This window comes from Cyrtonyx montezumae, unplaced genomic scaffold (assembly GCF_038088225.1).
Source record: "Cyrtonyx montezumae isolate F1298 unplaced genomic scaffold, pur_monq_1.0 scaffold_57, whole genome shotgun sequence".
Classification (NCBI taxonomy): domain Eukaryota; kingdom Metazoa; phylum Chordata; class Aves; order Galliformes; family Odontophoridae; genus Cyrtonyx; species Cyrtonyx montezumae.
Genome location: NW_027072064.1, coordinates 402,285 through 421,565, shown reverse-complemented (window position 1 = coordinate 421,565; position 19,281 = coordinate 402,285). Strand labels below are relative to the sequence as shown.

Genomic DNA, 19,281 nt, shown 5'->3' with positions numbered 1-19,281 from the left:
GTGCATTTTGGCACATTAAGCATTAAGTGAGAGTTTCTCTCCCCTGACTCCACGCAGAGGTTAGTGGGATTGGATCAGAGTAGCACTGAGCCACACCAGCATCAAGCACTGGGAGGGCTGGAGCCTACCCCAAGGGGAGCAGCTCCTAAACACTCTCATTAGAACCTCAGTTTGTTTTGAGCTACAGAAATGGCACTCCCACATGATTATCAAGGCCAGGAAAGAGGTCCATAAAAAGCTTCATAACACAACTGAATATTAAAGCCCAGCAGCTCTTTTGTGCAGCAATGAAAGTGGTTCTCCAGGTTTATTCATGGGTGAAAAATTGGATTTCACTAGGTAAGAATCACAGGGAATGAAATGCTCTCTTTACCATAGGCATCTCCAGCGCTGAGTGTGCTCATCATTAGCTGAACCACAAGCAGTGTGGCTTTGTTGTGGCATCCCTCCCATGGAAGCCCATTCTTTGATCCAAAGCCATAAATCTTCACTGCATTTCAGCTCCAAAGGTTTCAGGTCTGATCCTCCCTGCTACTGAGGTGAGCGATTCACATTTGTATTAGTTTTATTCTAGTCTGGACATAGGCACTGCCCCAACCTTCAAACAAATCCTTATTTCATTCAATACTTGGATGCAACCCATGAGTACCCGCCTAACTCACTGAAAGCCCCAGCAAATTTAATTAGCTGATCACAATGATGACTTGTCTTTTTATGTCCATACCCCATCATGTCTACATGCATATGTACCTAAATCCACATTCTCAGTGCACTCCAAAGCTATAGACTCAAAGAAAGAGAAACCAATTAGGCTCTATTTTGATTTTGTCAGCAGGGCGACTTGGGAGACTTTCACTGTGTGACAGTTGAATGAGCATTTCACCCTCACATGACAACACCTGCCAAAAATCCATGTTTCTCTTGCCACCTGCTCACACCCCAGTAGGATCCAACCCTCCCAGCAGGCCAGCCCTGCCCAGGAGTGGTTGTCATCTATGGGACTCTTGGGCTCTTTTCAATATACCTGGCTCATCTTGCAGCATGGGCAATGGCAAGAGATGGAGGTGGAAAATTAAGTTAGGATAGGGCTGTGGCATGAAGAAGAGTGGAGAGGGAAGATGAAAAAATTCCTGAAGGACATGCCAGGGGAGACACTGGGAATCCGTCACCTTCCCTTTAATAAGCCAGGAATGCAAAGGAGCACTGTCACACAGCGGCGATTTTGGAGCATGAGCTAATGCCCCAGGAATGCACAGCTCCTGGCCTGCTCCAGATATAGAAACGTGGCAGAAGAGCAAGCAGGCAAGAAAAGCAGAAAGAAGAAACAAGGTAAATAGGTTAGGTGCGATTCAAGACACTGGGCTGAAATCTCAGGCAGCACAAAACTAGCCTTGCTCCATTAAGTGTAACAAGAAAACAGTGATTAACGAGACAGAGAGCTGTAAAGCAGGAGGGAGCTACAGCAGGGAGCTGTTCGGTGGTAAAATAGCACTTAGCAAAGGACACTGCATACGGGGCTACAGCAGAGGCAAATGAGAGAGCCTTTCATTGAGGAAAGGATTTGGAGGATTACCATCACAGGCAAGTTCTGCTCAACACCTCATGAGCATGAGGACCCTCAGGTGTGAGCCACTGGTTAGAGTCAGTGCTGGGCTGGGCTGGCCACATCCTTCAGCAAAGCCAAGGCCACATCCTCAAATCCCTACAAGCCACTAGAGTGCAGCATATGCACGTGCAATCACCTCCCGCAGCAGCCTTGCAGAGCCGGACAGCAGCAGCTCGGAATGCATTTCCTGATGCCCTTTGCTCTCCAGGAAAAGAGTCTGCCTGACCTGGCAGCCTGTGAGCTCAGCCCAGACAGCTGCTTTCACATCAGAGCACCCTAATGTCTGAATGCTCCTCGTGGCACCAAAGCAGCGCAGCTATTAAACTGAAGCCACCATCGTGTAGCCCAGCTGAAGCCTCCTGTCCCAGTTCCAGCTGCTTACATGCACATGTATTTCTGGGCATTGAATACAACATGAAACAGACACCAGGCTGCATGCCATGGGCTTCACAGTGAGGGGAAGGTGGAGAATAGGGAAACAGAAGAGAATAAGAGACATGGCATATTTTTATTGTATCAGACTTGTAATTAGAAGGCAGAATACAAGCTGCAGATAATAAAACTTAGCATAATATTAGCCCAGCAAGCTGTAAACTTGCAGTATAGCTGTTTCAATGATTTAACAGTGCTGAAGGCAAAATACAAACCCCATCATGCATTAGAAAGAAATGTTCTCGCCTTAGACTCCTTACTATATTTTAAAAGCTTTTTATTACTTAATGAACTCCTGCTGTTCTGCAATTAGCAGCCCCAGCAGACCTCTTTGTTCTGGCTGCCACCAGGCTCAGTGAGGTCAACCTCTGCAGAAAGTCTGCCTGTGTAATCACAATAGCTCTGGTGATTTTTAAAATCCATGAGCTGAGCTGTGAAGTTTCAATACTGCCCCTGGCACCACGTCCATTAGCTACACCAGCCAAGCTTCCAGTGCAAGAGAAATTGGGAGGCTGGTGCTACCAGCACCTGACTGCACCCAGAACTTGACTGCCCTGCACAGGACAACAGAATACAGTCACCAAAGCATCCAAAGCAGTGAAATACATCTATGGTAGCCCTTAGCCCACCAGGAAGGAGAACATCTTACCATTATAGGGCCCAGATTTTGTTCCTCTACAACCACTCTTCCTTGGGAGAGTGATGACTTGCCTTCTGGATTTGCTGTTGCAGGGATGACACAGGAACAGGAGCTTGCAGCGTCATAGATGGGGCTGGACTTTGCCTGGGTTCTGATTTTGGTGCTAAAACTACACCTGGGCTGCTCCAAAGGTTTCTCTTCTCCTCAGCTGTGGCTAGGTTTGACTGTGCCATTGGCTTTGCTTACTGGGAGCACATACCTCTTTTGAGCCAGGAACTGAAAAGCAAATATTATATATAGCTGAGGAAATTTGGGAAAACAAACCAAGAGAGATAAGCAGCAGCACTTTCTATTAGAAGCACTGGTAATTAGTCCACATACAGGTGTTAGGAAGAAGGAATTGGTGTTCAGTGTTGTTCTGATTTTAATGACTAGCTCACAGCAATGGAAAAGAAAAGATCCAAGATAAGCCTCGCTTGAGCCTAAAGACCAACTATTACCCTCCTGTGCTATCTTCTTGTTGTATTTTCCCTTGTTCTGATTCCTTCCACCACTCAGATACTGTTGGATGATCCATTTCCAGCATGCAGCCCCGAAGCCTCTTCTGGGATTTGCCCCTTCCTCCCCTCCTTGGGGCCTGGGGGGTTCCTGTCAGCCTAGTCTCATGATGTCAGATGCACTCCACATGCTGAGCTTTGAAAGTTTCTCTTTTCCACAGCAATTCAAGTAGCAGCATGGTTTCAGGATTAACTCAGTGCACGTTTGTATAAATCTCTGAGTCCTCTGGACCTGATTCTCTTCCTGTAATCTCCTTGTGCAGTGGTGTGATGCCATCAAAGTCATGAAACTAGCACAGGTATGACCCAGATTATCTCCATTAATCTGTGGCATTACATGGAAGCAGAAAAAGCTGGAGAACAATTGGTTGTTTCTGTGAGAGCCTACAGCTCCTGCCATTCAATCTCAATCCCATTTGCAATTGGAAGAGTCCAAAATTGCCATTGCTGAGCTATAACTCCACAGTAAGTCATATTTTGCATGGCCTGACTAACAATATTTAACAGATTGATCAGAATAGAACTCTTTCCTCCCACCAGTGAAGCAATGAATTAATGCAAAAGTAGGGAAGGACCAGGATTGTCAGAAAAGTCCTTGTAGCCCCCAGGAGCTAAATCTCCCAGGAAGGCTCTGGCACAGGTGCTTCCTCTTGGCCTTTGGGAGGGAGCGTTCCCCATTCTCCAGCATTTTGTATTTTAGCAGCTGAAGATTGTTGGCCACACCTGAAGTCTGGGAGCTTCTTCTTGTTCTGGCATTTTACAAATGCTCTCATCTAAAGTCCTATGGTTACACTCCTGCCTGAAATAATAACAAATGCAGTTCAAGCAGCAAAGGCAGTTGCCTGCACATCAGGGATATTCAAGGTCTTTCCTGACTCTTTTTGGAAGCATAAAGCTACCTTAATTCAAAGATGAGCAGTGCTCCCCATTGTAGCAGGCACCTGCCTGTGTGCAGATGTTTTCCACCACCTCATCCTCTCCCAGAAGCACAGGAAACTGAGTCTGCACCCCAGCTGCTCCCTGTTCCCCACCAGCAGTGCTGCAAAGCTGAGCACAAACTCACAGTGACCCCCAAGCTGTCCTGCTTTGCAGTTTGTGAGTCCTGAACAGGCCAGAAAGGGTTGGTGGCAAGTTTAGCTCTAACAAGTCCGCTCCTGAGCTCTGGTGCATGAATGAAGCAATTGAGAATTAGTCTCTTTGATGTGCTGACTGCTTGGAAAGTGTTTCTGTTGCGCCCAATGGGTTTTCAATGAGGCAATGTGTTGTACTTGAGAAGCAGAGCAATTCTGCATGAGCGGTTAGGAATACACTTAGGCTGGGAACTAGACATCCAAGAGGCAGTGCAGGGAGCTCTGTTATTGGCTGTCATCTCAGAGAACTGGAAGTAAAATATATAAAAAGCCTGAAAATGGAGGTTGGTGAATTTATAGAGGAGCTTTTATAGCTTTGAATGCAGAGTCACAGACAATTCAGTGCTTCAGCCACGTCTGTCTCTTGAGAGCTGTTATCCTGGGGAGCTTGGGTGCTGTATTACAGCAAATATATATTTATAGGGAGTCTCTCAGGGAATAACAGGCAGAGGGAAAAAAGCCATGTGCAGACTGGTGAGCTTGGCCATCCCTGTGGAACAAGGGGAAGATGGAGTCTGCAGATGGTTCTGTTACTGGGATCGCAGCAGACAGACCGATACTAGGAAACTCAGTAACTAGTAATTAAGTCTTTTGTCTCATGAGATGAGCTAATCGAGGTGTCCACCCTAAAGTGATGACAGGCACAATAATAAAGAACAAGATGGGGTGTTAACGAAACACTGTCTAATTAAACCATCAGGGTGAGCCCTGTGTTGGGAGATCCAGTTGAGCAGCTCATGAATCACACCAAGACATGAAATCCAGGAGAGCAACAGTTTCCACAGATTGTTTTCTCTGTGCACAAAGGTTCCAAGGAGCACCCTTGCAGATGTGAGGGGAGGGTCACATTTCACATCCTGAGCTGAGGTGCTTTGCAGTGCTCTGTGCTTCTAAGAATGCTCCTCCTCTCTTTCAGACTGAAGTACTATAGAGGCAGGAACCATTGAGGTACTGACACTCACCTCCATGGTGCATCAGACAGCTTCAAACCTCCATTTGCAGCTGCTTGTGTAATTGCTGTACACCCCTCCAGGTATCTTAGACTCCTGGGGACTTGAGCAATTTATTACATGATTAGCACTTGTAAAGCCACTGGGGGGCTGAGGGTAGCTCAGCACCTTCATGAGCTGAGTGGAACCCGCAGTGGCAGTTTCTGTCTAGGAAGAAGGATGGGCTCATGCCACTTCTATCAGTTGTGGTGTTGCACTGCCAGGAATTAGTGGTACAGCTTTGGGATCAGCAGGCTCAGAGCCAGAGCTCCACCAGGCAGGAGCTGAGCCACCACTGAGCCCACGTTGGCTGCCAAGCCACTTTCCTTGTTGCACGTTTCTCCCGTAGTTCCCCAGAGGTTTGAGCAAGGCAGGTTTCACTGCATATGGTATTTGCCTCTAAAAATAGTCTTTGTGCAATTCGCATGGAAGGGGAAAGCAATTACACTGCTACGATGTGAAAAACATTCACTCCCTTTCCACAGGCTGAATTCAGAACCTCTCTGATGGTAATTGCCATCATTTTTTCTGCTGAGGTTGCTGCTGTGGATATGAAGTGACCTCCCAGAGCCTTTGCAGAGCTGGATCCAAACCAGGGCGGAAGGTCAGGACGGCCTCGCCTGGTCTGCAGACACGGCACAGGTCGTCTCCCCTCCAGCTATGGAAAGTGATTTTCTTTACTCACAGAATGTTGCAAGCTGAGGCTGGAAAATTGACACCCAAATTGGCTGTATATTCCCGAAAGCTAACTGCTTGCTTACATGAAAGCAGTGTCTCAACGCAGGACCGTGGTGGTTGCACCTGTAGCTGCCTTTGCCTCAGCACTAGACACTGGTACTACGTGCCTTATTTCTCTCTCCTCAATGGCTGTAGCAAAGGTTACTGAAGCTCTGGCCTGAACCTGCACATTCGCTTTTCTCCATTGCAGTATTTGACCTAACGAAATGTACAGCCTCCCGCTGAAAACAGCCAATCTGTCCCCTCCAGACCAACAGGGAGAGCTTTATAAAAAAAATGGGGTTTAGGACCTTATTCCCCCTTGCTGTATTCCTATAGCTCTCCTAGAAGGGCCATAGTTCTAAAGCAAACTCATCCAAAGGATTTTGATAACCACAAAGCATGAACTACCAAGAAAGCAGACAGACAGATTATCTGTGGCTGAAAAGCATTCTGCCTCCTGCCTTCCGTGGGGCTATTGGCAGCAATTTGTGCCAGCAGAGCATGGGTGAGGCTCCAGATGCTGGCAGATCTCAGGCTGGGACAGTCCCTTGCTGCTGACCAGAACTCAGCACGTTCCAGAGCCAGCCAGGCACCAGCTCAGCCCCACCTGCAATGAGGCAAGAAAGGAAGTTGCATGGGTGAAGTCACACTATGGCAGAAGAAGACGTGGTCTAAACTTCAGGTGTCCTGTGCTTCAGTTGCTAAATGATTATCAGCAGAGGAAGTTACACCACAGCCGGAGCCAGCAAGTTTGCACTGGGAGCCTCAGGAGCATCGGGTACCAGCTCAGCCTGTTGCAACGATTGCATCTGCAGTGTGCGCTCTGATAAGGTGCTCTGGTAAAATCATGGAGAGGGGACAAAGATAGATCCGAGACAACTGAATGTGATGAAATTCACCTCTGTGTGGGATGCGTCGCTGTGTGGGATCAAACTACCCCTACCCTCAACAGTGAGGATGGTGTGATTGTATCCTAACAGCTGCGTGAGATCTGAGGGTAATAATCAGTGAGCTATTTTCACTTCATATACTTTGAATGTGGAATAATGCTATGAGAACACACTGCATGCACTACAAACTCCCTTCATCTCGCTGCTGTATTGAAACACTCTTTTAAAATGCCATCCTAGCACCCAAACCAGTGTGATGTCCCAATTCCATCGCAGTGTGATAAATCTCATATGCTCTTAAAAGTCCCTTTCCTCTTCACATGATGTATGAAGATAAACTCAGGTCCCCCTTCTGTCGTGTTTGCTAGCTGGGAACTACACCATGGACGACAACATGCATTTGAAATAATCTGTTCTGAAATGAAAGAAGAATGAAAGCTATGAAGATCTTAATGGGAAAAAAATAAACCCATCCATCATGAGCTGATAGAATGACTAGAAAATCACTTTAGAAAATTCATCGATGGAAAGGAGGTGGCAGATGTCGAGAACAGGAAAAGTCCCCAGGTCTTAAGCCACAAATGCATCCTAATAAATGGGGGCAAGACTAATAGCTGGCATGGAAGACCTCACTGGGCCTGCAGTGACAGTGATAACCAAAGGCTACGACCTTTATTCACAGAGAAAGTTTTCTGTTGACTCAGATCAGCCAGAAAAGGGATTAAAATGCATTCTGCACAAAAAGCTCTCTTCACACTGCCTACGTGTAAAACAAGTCTGTGGAGGAAACACACAACGGCAGTTGTGAAAGAATGAGCTCATTACCTGGAGGACTCATCCCCAGAAGGCAGGGCTTTGAAACCATATAAAAGTTCCCAAATCTCCATGCTGCTCCATCCACTCGACTTTGCACTTCTCTCTGTTGACTGGTTGGGTAAGTCACAGAATACTGATACTTCTTGTGATGCTTGTGATTTAATGCTAGCTATAATCTCACAGAGGTTTAAAGGAGGCAGGTTTTTTAAAGTAGTGCTTTATTTGATGACATTGAGCATGCAAAAGATTCCTACAAAGGGGAGAAATTGCGTGCTTTGGGTGGGACCAGCATTCTGGGCATGGCTCTGTAAGGTAAATTCAGATTGTGTGTAAATTCAGGGATAGTTAAGTGGTAAATTAGATCCTTTCTGAAGAAATTAGATAAAATTATGTTGGTTAAAGTATAACTGATTCTGCCTTCAGGGAAAGGGAAGGTCTAAATGGCCTACTGGAGGTTCTTCCAAGTCCATTATCTATGATTCTGTTATTTATAATATGTTATTATTTAAAACTTTAATTTCATTGAATAATTATTTACAGAAAAGTCAGATCTGTGACTATGAGGGGCTGATAGAGCAGAGGGCAAAAATACTCCTCTTATGCTTTGACATTCATGGCTTAAGACACTATCAGGAAAGGAAACAGTAAGGATATCAGATAGTGATCTGGATGATCTGGGAGGACGGGGAGGAGAGCAATGATTTGGTCTGAAGATGTGCTGAGCAGTGCAGGTGCCACAGGAAGGGAGAACACTTCCATGCAGTCTTGATCTGCACTGGATCCAGTCCTTTTTTGGTGGGACTTAAAGGCAACCCTCCCAGTTCATGCTTCCACAATTCTAACCTTTTCTTTGTGCCCTTAGATTGTCTTTAGAAAAAGAGCAGCATGGAACTTGCCAGAGCTGTGTCACCAGGCAGCCAAGCCAAGCCAGTAAACACAATAACACTCTGACATTTCTTTCAGATAACATTTCTTTCAGCAGTGCACCAAAGAGAGGGAGTTTCATAAAGCCTTAGGAGAACCCATGTGGCACACTGCACATCGTTGGCCCTGGGAGAAGAAATCCCTTTTGATTACCCTGATTCATGTGAACTACATGCATTATTAGTGATGCTAGTGATGCTAGTTCAGAAATGTAGGGCAGCATCACCACTCCTAATTCTTTCCATGGCAGCTGGAAGGACTGTGACACTGTGGCCTTGGTCCATTATGTCACTATGAAGTGAGTGATAGCATTGAGGTGGAGCTGGCCCATTACATGGGTACTGCTTAGGCTCCCAGTGCTACACAAAGATGTTACTTTCTTGGGAGGTCCACCCTGATGCCTTAATTCCAAGAAAAATCTGGAAACCATTTTAAAATAGGTGAAATGAAATAGACTATTTCAGTCCTGTCAGTGTGGGACATTCTGTTGGACCCAGATTTATATTTTCTACTTTCTGATGCACCATTTTTTTAAATGCTTGTCCTTAGCAGTCCGTTTTATTACGATTATTTTGACTTTCTGAAACCGCTATCAATCCAGCAGATCTGTTATTTGCCAGCTCCTCTCATCAGTCCCCCAGGAAAGAAATGAAAGCGAGTTAACACGTTGGGAAGAGCTAAGCAACAGGAGGAAGAGCTCTGAAGTGTAAATCAGCTCCAATTTCAAAGGAGTGATTCTACCTCTGCTAGACCTGACAGGGCTGTCCCGCACTGCAGAGCGGAACAGAGGAACAAGATAAGGCAGAGTCAGAGACAGGATGAAAAAGAAAGAGCAAATCGTAATTCCTCCTGAGCCAACCTACCTTGGGTAACCAAGGGCAAGCTAAGAGAACGTTAGTCTTGCAGATGATTAATGTATCATTATATATAATTGTTTCACTCTTATCCCAATGCAGTTCATTCAGCAGACACAATAACACTCTGACGTTTCTTTCAGATAATTTTGTTTTCTGCAAAGATGTCTTTGAACCAGATGCAGTGCAAGCAGGAAATCGCTCTCCCACCTGGCCTGAGCAAAACGATTTCAAAGCAAAACCAAGAGCCAGAGCCCTGCCCTGAGCCTGTCCCATGCCCTCAACAACACCAATCTGAAGCACAAGTCCAAGAAGTGACAGCAGTCATAGTGGTGCAGCATCAAGAAGAAACAGAGCCATTGCCAGCACCATCAGAGGAATCAGGCAAGGGAGAAGCACCAGCAGGCGTGATACCTGAGTGCCCTCCCCAGGAGCAGCAGCAGCAGCAGCAAAGCAAGCTACCACCAACTTTCCCTCCCGTATCACAGCCTGAGCCTGTTGTATCCTCCCAAGAGAAGTCAGCATGCAAAGAGCTGCCAGAGCCAGTCCTTGCTGTCTGCCCTGAAGCTGCCCCCCAGCTGAAGCAAGAGTGCAAGGAGATCCCTGTGCAAGTCTCTGTTACCTCTCCTGAAACTGCACCGTGTCCTCAGGAGAAGCAGGAATGCAAGGATGTCCCTGTGCCAGTCCCTGTCCAAAATCCTGAGCCTGTACCCTGTCTGCAGGAGAAGCAGGAATGCAAAGAGGTCCCTGTGCCAGAACCTGTTCAAGAGCCTGAACCTGCACTGTGTCCCCAAGAGAAGCAGGAGTGCAAAGAGATCCCTGTGTCAGTCCCTGTCCAAAATCCTGAGCCTGCACCCTGTCCCCAGGAGAAACAGGAATGCAAGGAGGTTCCCGTGCCTACCCCGTGCCCTGCAGAGAAGCAGGAATGCAAAGAGATCCCAGTAGAAGTCCCTGTCCAAAACCCTGACCCTGTACCATGTCCCCAGGAGAAGCAGGAGTGCAAGGAGGTCCCCGTACCAACTCCTGCACCTGGCCTAGAGCCAGAGCAGAGCTCCCTTCCCGAGAAGCATCCTCCCCTCGAGCAGCAGCAGGTGAAGCAGCCCAGCCCGTGGCCACTGACCCAGAAATAACTTGCAGCTGGCAAGGGAAGCCCTGAAGAGAGAAGCAGGATGCAAGACCTCTCCCCATGTCTCACAAAGGTCATTTTCCAACACCCTTTTACCCACCGCAGAATTTCTGTTAAGCACAGCTCCCAGCTCCCCCCACTAATGCTCGCGTTGTCCTCACTAACTGCCATTCTCTACCTGACACATCAGGACTGCCATAGATAGGAAGGCTCCCAGTGGTGGTGCAGACATGAGCAGTTGGCTTTCCAGCAACCTGAATCTCTGCTGTCTCCCAATCATTCAGTCATCTGGAGAGAAACCAAAGAGCATGATGGTGGGCTGCAGCCAGGGCTCATCACACCAAATATTCAAACCTTCACCCGATGAGTCAATGCATCCTGCAGACCTGCACACTGCCTCCTGGTTCCCACGCACCCCTCCCCAGCTCCCTGCACACCAATGCCACCTCCCATCTCACATTTAGGGCTTTGCCTATCACTAATAGAATCTGAGGTTTTTACTAAAGCTGCAGCTAAGGTGTTCTGGTCAGTGGCACCAAGGCTTTCAGGATCATGAATCCCCAGTGCTGAATATTTTATGTAATAAAAAACCCATTGGCCTAGAGGAAAGGGATAAAATTTTACGAAAGAGCCATCGCCTCTTAATTATCTGCTTTGCTAAACTGGTTGTCATCAGCACTTTCCTGAGAGAGCTCGCCTCAGATTTTCTAGGATGTGTCAGGAGCAGCTTGAGCTGAGAGTATTTATGGAAAAGGTATAGGTAATTAAATGCAACCCAGACGTGTTTTGAAATAGATTAACCCCCGGCACGGTTTCTAGCTGTCAGACAGGATGAAGGAGGCGGCGTGCATGGTCTGACTTACACCCTGCAACATGTTTCACCACACACTGCTGTTGTGTATGTGTTTGGTGCTTCACCCTAATTGTTTTAGGCTGATGTTGAATCCAGGATTTATTTCACTGTGAAAATGAACAATAAAAATGTCTTTGAATACTGAGTTGTGAGACTTTTAATAGCTTCTTCTCACAAAGAGAACCAAGGCTCTCGGCTTGCACATTGTGAGCTCACCCCTCAGGGTGAAAGCCAGGTGATTTTGGACTCAGAGATGTGGGTGCTTGAGGGGAATGCTCAGCCTTCTTCACCTCTGCAGGCACCTGCAAGAAGCTCTGTGCTGCACCAACTCATGGGATGGCTGATGGTACTGAAACACTAATTAATTGCAATGAAACACTAATGAACTTCACTGACACACCTCTGCAGGGCACCCCGCCCCAAAGCAGGACGCTGCTCAGCTCGCATCCTGCTCCATCTCTCCAATTCAAACACCATCTACGCAGCAAGCTGCAAGCAACAGCAAACAGATTTCCCACCTCCAGTGAGCCAGGAGCAATGCAATCTCACCCCATTCCTGCCGGATGGGTGTTGGATGCATCCAGTCCCATCACCAGATTGCAGAACCACACCAGACACAGCCTCTGGCTTGCAGAGCCGGCTGATGTCTGACTGCAAGGCATCAATATCACATCATTCACTGCCTCTGCCTCTGTGATAATGTTCCTCCTCTGCTTTTTTATTTTTTTTACAGCTGGCTGGAAATCAATTAGCTGAGCCAATATTTCCTGCCGAGAGACAGAAACATTCAAAATTCTGTTTCTGATTCTTTTAAAACTGGAAATAATCATTCGGAGCAATCAAAAGCTTCCTTTCAGTGTTAAGACTTCTGAAGATTGCTTTTCTCTCAGCAGCTATAGTACAGCTGGGACTCTCAGTTGTGATTAATTGCTTTGATAAATCCCACAGGAATGTGTTTCAGAACGTTATACCTTGCAGAAAACTGATTTTTGCCTGGTTTGTTCCAGCTCAGGATGAAAACAACTTGCAAAATCTCATAATGTTCCAGACCTGAGAATGCCATTTCCTCCTTGGGAAACCTAGATGTGCATGGTTCCCTGTGGGTGTGCCTTATATGCACGTGTATACTGAAAGGTGACTGTTTGGTTATGAAAAGAAAGCAAAAGACAATGAATGACACCAGCAAAGCTAAAATATATATATATATCAGGAGGCAAGTGAGGAGGTTAATTACAGTTTTATTGCAGCATGTCCCAAATTAAAGATCAGAAGGAAACAGCCCCACAACTCTTTTATAATAGAAGATGAATAAATCCGAGATAATGAGTTGCATCTCTTTGTGATTTCTGCAAACAAAGAAGGCGCTTTGCAAATTTCTAGCTATTCATGCAGAGCTGGCAGGAGGGGAAATAGCTTGGAAAGATGCAATTTCATCTTCCACAGCAATTCATGGCCACTGCTGTGGGCACTACTTCTGCTTGGGGCACTGGTGCTGCTGCTGCTGCTGCGGGATGCTCTTCACAGGGCACTTGGTTTGTCCTTTGGGGGCCTGGCATTGCTCCACGCCCTTTGGGGGACACTTCTGCTGGCACTGGGTGGGTATTTGCTGCTGCTGCTTCTGCTGGTGGGAAGACATCTCTGCTGAGCCTGGAAGAAAAGCAAGGTGCCTCTCTGGTTAATTTGAGCCCTACACAGTTCTCTTTCCAGATATAGCTACAGTCACTTTGTTAACCTTGATTCAAAGCTAGCAGTGAGGAGCCTTTAAAAGTTAATTCTGGCAGTAAATAAAAACATGGAAACAACTCCACAACCAACAAAAATGCATAAATCCCTCAGAATGGGGCTATTCAAACCAACCCCTTGTTGGTGACTCCAGTCTGTCATAGCTTCCCCCAGACTTTGTTTCTGGGCACCATGGAGCACTGCTGAAGCCCCAGGACATAACTGCATGGAAGCAGAAGATAATGCAGGAGGAAAGCACTGTCCTGCTGAAGCTGTGATCCCAACAGGGGAATGGTTCCTGAAGAAGGGGGGAGAGGAGGAGAGAAACAATGAGTGGTCTTTTCCTTCTGCTCGATGTTTTCTGAACACTGCAATTTTGATAGATTAAGAAGCAAGAAAGATTGTAATGAAGTCATGGAGGCTAAGGAACTCAAAGGAATATTTGTTTGCTGCAAGAGAAGCAAAAATCCAGTGATAATTCAGTATTGCAAGTGGTTTTGGGGGGGGGTTTGTTTTTTTGAAAGAGAAAAGAGTTTCATAGCAATCCCCCTGCCTATGATCACATCTCTGCGTAGAGCACTGAGAACCCAGAGCAGGAGCTGTGTCCTCTGCTGCAAACACAAGGAATTGTCCTCCTGTTGCTACCACTTTGTGCACAGAAGTGAGATTCAGAGCCCTGAGAACATGGGAGATCGTGGTGATCAGCACACGACTACTCTGCAAATGCAGAACACATCAGTGGATGAAATCCTTCAGCGTCTGATCCTCAACACCTGGTGGTTATCCAAAAGGATTCTTATCAGCTGGAAGAAAATGCTGAGGGATGACAAGGGTTTGCTGATTGAAAGTCAGCGAGCCACGGTCTGGAGCCTCACAAAGTCTCAAAATGACAGAATATGGTTTTCACCTACATGCAGGAGAAACGGCGAGGAAAATCTGCAAGGAATTGCTACCAGAGAAGTATGATAAAGAGAAACCATCCCATTTCCCAAGAACAGAGCACCACGATAACCCCCAGCGTTGCTGGGTCTGCATGGATGGACTCACCTTGCGTCGGCTGCTGCTGGTGGAAGGGGAGAAGCCACGGGGTGCAAGGAATCTCCAGAGCAGGAGGCTTTTATACGCTCTCTGAAGGCAGCCCCAGGAGCTGATGACAACAGATTAACTTGATGACCAGAATCTTTCACAACCAGAACCTGCTCCACTGACACCTCCGTACTCCTGGACCTCAGTCAAGGGCTGCAGAGATGCCTCCTCTTTCAGGTGCGGGGGATTTGTTGTTTTTAATTGGGCACACCCAATCTGGTAATAACTGGCTAATTTATTAATAATTAATCTTGTCCCGACCCTGGGCCAAGATCTCACAGGTGAACTCAAATTTCAATGCCAGCTCAGATCCAATGTCATTAAAACATGTTTGCATAAAGTTAAGGTGTCTCCCAGTAATTTTGCGTGTGGTCACCAGGACAGATGTTGCTTCTGTTGTCCATTTCCTTCCCAAAAAGGGAATTGAAACATTTTATATTATCCAAAAAAAAAAAAAAAGGAAAAGGAAAAAATATGGAACCCCTCCCCCTTATCTTTCTTTGGGATTTCCCTTAGTTTTTCACTGAAGGATCTTAAACTTGTTTACAAGCACTGGGTTTGGCTGGCTGAGGTCGTGGCAGGATTCCTTTTGCTGAGGATTGATCTGTGTTTGAGAAAAATGTCAGTCCTCTTGACTTTTTCCAAGGAAGAAACAGATAAACTGTTTCAACAGAAACATTGCCTCTAGCTCTAATGGAAATGGTAGTTCAAGACTTCATTGAGTGTTCCTCAATGCTGCGCCCTGTGGGGTCATGTTCAGCTCTGTGAATTACAGCTCAAACTCCAATGTAGTGGTGCGTTATGCAAAGAGATGACGGACATGACTTCCACTGGCTAAGAGAGTAGAAGGTGCTAATGGAAAATCCCATCACGTAATATCCCCCATTCATTGCTGATTAATCAGGGGTCTTAATGACTGTGTGGTTAATGTGGACCAAGCACCATTCATTTGTTGTAAACGTACAGGAGAATCTTAGCAATGCTCAACACTGACCACAGGTGCATAGGGGAACGATGTGTCAGGGCTTTTGCAACAGAGATGGTCCATCAGGCACAGGATGCACAACTGACACAGCCCAGCAGCTCTCTTTCCACTTCCCCCAGCATGCTCACATCTGTCATTTCTGTGCCTGGTGCAGTGCTTGCAGAGATGAGGAGGAGAATTAAATGACTAACGTGGATGATAGAGCTGGATGAAGAGGACTGGAATCAGTCAGAGGTGACTAACCTGGGCAATAGATCTCATTAGCAGCTGCACATGACTTCCTGACAGATTTTTTTCCACATCTGGAAGTGGGTGCTGATGCTACACCACTAGTCCTCTGTGGGGTTATGGATGGCAAAGTTCACTGATGAATCCCCAAAGATTTGTGTTCAACAGCAGGAGTTGGAGGATATCTGGTCCACCTTCCCTTGGTTTGTGTCTCTGAATGTAAAGGTGTGTGATGGTGTAGAAACAGTTTGCCTTCATGAGATACAACACTTTGTCGTTATTCCTGTTTAGTGATTGTACCTTTCAGTGTTGACAGAAATAAGACAAAAAGTAATCTACTGTCAAACTCTACACCTGCACACAAGGTTTCATTAAAAGGTGATTTGGTAACAGTGTTTACATGCAACTAAATATAACTCTTTTCTTTTCTACATCAGTTCCTCTCCACCCTTGCCATAATGACATGGTAGGTGGGTAATAATCCTCTGTTCCAGACATGGAAATTGCATGGCCATCATGGAGACAGAGGTGAGCAAGTCACATGCAGGTGTGTAAGACAAAGAAAGCATTATCTCTGAAATTCAACATCTAAGTGGTTATAACTCCATTCAGACAATGGGCCTCCATAGGCTTCAGAACTGAGACTCCAAATAAATTATGTGCTTGTGAATGAATTAAAACCTTATTGTTCCCTGACAGATGTTAATGAACCTTCAGTGCCAATTGCTTTATCAGCTGGGGAGGTGATTTCTTGTTGCAGAGGGGGAATGGATAGATAACAATGGTGAGACTTGCCCAACGTCACATGAAGAATCTGCAGCAACCTTGGGAGCTAAACTGCAGATTTGCAAGGCAAGGACCTGCTCCTGAGCCACAGCAAGGTTCACCTCCTGAGGCCAGATCTCCTACTTTCTGTCTTTAGTCAATGAGGATCAAGAGAAAAGTTGCCTGAAAAGGCCATTTTCATCTCCTTTGAATTGGTTTAAATTAATAATTAAGATCACACCACTGATCTTAGTGCCTTCTCAATGCCTTCTCCCTTGGGTTTGGGTTTTTCTTACATTTAAAATATCCTTTTAACAGTTTCTAAGACTAGGCCTCAAAGTCCAAAGCCACAAAGACCAAAAATATCATTATTTTTAGGTAGAACAAAACTGTGATACCTGCCAGAAAAGTATTCATTGAGTGATGTTTTGTTTATGGCATTGGCATTGTTCAGCATTAGAATGCATGCTCAGTTTCTAGGACTGTAGTCACAAATCCTCCATGATCATACCATCTTTTTAAGGGGAAAAGTAAAGGAATGTGTCCTTTGGTCTGAAGACAGGGGAATTCGGGGAATAAAGAAAGACAGATGACACATAAATGCCATCAATGGTCAATTTTTATTGCTGCACATAGACACTAAGAGGCAAGAGGATAAAGACTAGAAGACAAGAAGAGAATTAATGAACAGAAGGTGAGGCATCTTCCATCAGCAGCTCACAGTACAACCACTACAGAATATCTCCCCAAGATAAAATATTGGCCAACTGCAGTTACCAAGAAAAAGTAGGACAGGAAGAGAAAATGTAGGAAGAAAAATTGAGATAAATATTTTTAAAGTCAAAGAGAGCATGGGGTAGCCACACTGGGAGAGGTTTTGGTACGTTGCAGGTGGGTCTGTCATCTGTATTTCATTCCCTGGGTGTTCATGAGCCTGCAGGTATTGCAGTGCACCAAAGCATCGGGGCTGCCCGCAAAGCCCATGCAATGAAGGCAATCAGCACGGGCGAGTGCAGACGGTGCCACACGGCTCCAGGCACACGGTTTCACATGTATCCACACTCTTCTTGGTGCATACCTCCACGCACTGTGCTGGGCAGGGCTCCACACACTTGGTGCTGCACTGGGTGCTGCACTGCTCCACGCATGGAACTGGGCACTGCGTTGGGCACTGGGTGGCACAGGGCTTGATGCAGGCATCGATGCACGTAGGGGGACAGACATCCACACACTGAGTGCTGCACTGGGTGCTGCAAGGCTCCACACACTGGGTGGTGCACTGGGTGCTGCAAGGCTCCACGCACTGGGTGGTGCACTGAGTGCTGCACTGGGTGCTACAAGGCTCCACGCACTGGGTGACGCACTGGGTGCTGCACTGAGTGCTGCAGGGCTCCACGCACTGGGTGACACACTGGGTGCTGCACTGAGTGCTGCAGGGCTCCACGCACTGGGTGCTGCAGCACGTGGTGCACTCAGAGGCACAGGGGTTCTGGCAGACCTCCACACACTGCGTGGGGCATGGCTTCACACAGATGTTGCTGCAGGGCTCTACACGCTGGCTGCATTTCTGCACGCAGATGGGAGGGGGCAGGCAGGGCTGCTTGCACTGCTCGTAGTAAGACATCTTGTTGGATACTGGAAGGCAAAGACAAGACAGACAAATAAGGACTTCTCTCTTTACTCCCCGAGGCACGATTCACAACCAAAGCCTTTCAAACAGACATAGCAGTTAGCTGGTGGGCTGAGAAGTCAATCAGGGAAAAATTTATGTTTAATTATTTCTGGATCTGGATACGTACAACTAACACTTTCCTGGGAACCTGCAAGCATCACTGCAAGGAAAACCACAACCATAAACTCACAACTGTTACACACAGTTTAAAAGCCATACTTGCACACAGTAAAAGCCATAACGTTAACAATAGCCCATTTCCTTATTTTCTTAATTAAATCCATAGACATTCCAATGCATAAATTTTGCTGGTCACTTCTTCAGCTCTTCAAACACATCACAGAGCATATTCCCATCTGTGTAGACATCAAGCTGCTAATCCCAGAGGAGAAAGCCCAAAAACCACCAATTCAGACATTCTCTGTGCTGTGTATCATGGTATAGCATTGGAGTTGCATCAGTTTTAATGGGCTTCTCCTTCAAGAGGAAAGGGTTAGCCCAGAGGTTGCAGCTCCTGTTTCCGATTCAATTCCCCATGTTGACTTCTCTCAGATGCCTCCTTGCAGCTCAGCCCTCAGGTGTCCTGCAGCTTCCTTCTTCATGATAATGCTCCTTCCCACCCATCTCCTTTGAAGTCCCAAGTCTTAATCTGCAGCATCCAGTAATTTATTTAATTTCCTGACTTAATGAGGTTTAAAAAAAAGGTTAATGAAGATAGAATATGAGGGAGTATAAGAGAAGATGTGACAGGACATTTGCAAACTACTCAAGAAAGAGCAATCTCTAGGAGTCAGACATCCTCTCCCCATCCTTAGGTGGATCCTGGAACAGGAGCACCTGAAGCAAAGCTTTCCTGTGATAGTTAATAAATCCTTTTGACCAGAGCAACCAAGAAGCACAGTTATCAAATTATTCCCTGATAAATCCAAGAAAGACTTACCTTTCACCAAGGTAGTGAGAGAGTAGACAAATGAACTGGTTCGGGCATCAAAATGCAAACCTTTTTATATGGCGTGAGTGGCGTCATCTCCGGAAACAAGGGAGCCCAGGGGTATGGAGTCCTGACCACTAACAAGCTGCATAGACTCCACCTGCACATGCTTTACATATTTGTTTACAGCCTAATTTTTGATGGAGACCTTCTTCCAGGCAAAACGTGATCCTGAGCAAATCCTGATTCCACCTTATACACATGTCATGCGGTTCCCAGTGGGAATGATACAATAACTGAAAAAAAAAATATGTAGATACTAGATGAATTGCTTTTCCAAAGAGATTTAGTATGC

General features: G+C 46.2%; 2 protein-coding genes across 2 annotated transcripts; one reads left to right on the top strand and one right to left on the bottom strand.

Annotated features, from left to right (window-relative positions):
* The first annotated feature begins 7,837 nt into the window (after positions 1-7,837).
* Positions 7,838-11,682, top strand: LOC136056662 (skin secretory protein xP2-like). Its single transcript, XM_065748954.1, has 2 exons — positions 7,838-7,898; positions 9,702-11,682. The coding sequence occupies exon 2, from the start codon at positions 9,723-9,725 to the stop codon at positions 10,686-10,688; it is 966 nt and encodes a 321-aa protein (XP_065605026.1). The 5' UTR covers positions 7,838-7,898; positions 9,702-9,722; the 3' UTR covers positions 10,689-11,682.
* Positions 11,683-17,131: 5,449 nt separating this feature from the next.
* On the bottom strand, positions 17,132-18,952 carry LOC136056687 (proline-rich protein 9-like). The gene is made up of 2 exons (XM_065748990.1): positions 18,936-18,952; positions 17,132-17,958 (listed from the first exon to the last, which is right to left on the bottom strand). Exon 2 carries the CDS (start codon positions 17,945-17,947, stop codon positions 17,321-17,323), a length of 627 nt encoding a protein of 208 aa, XP_065605062.1. The 5' UTR covers positions 17,948-17,958; positions 18,936-18,952; the 3' UTR covers positions 17,132-17,320.
* Between the last annotated feature and the right edge of the window lie 329 nt (positions 18,953-19,281).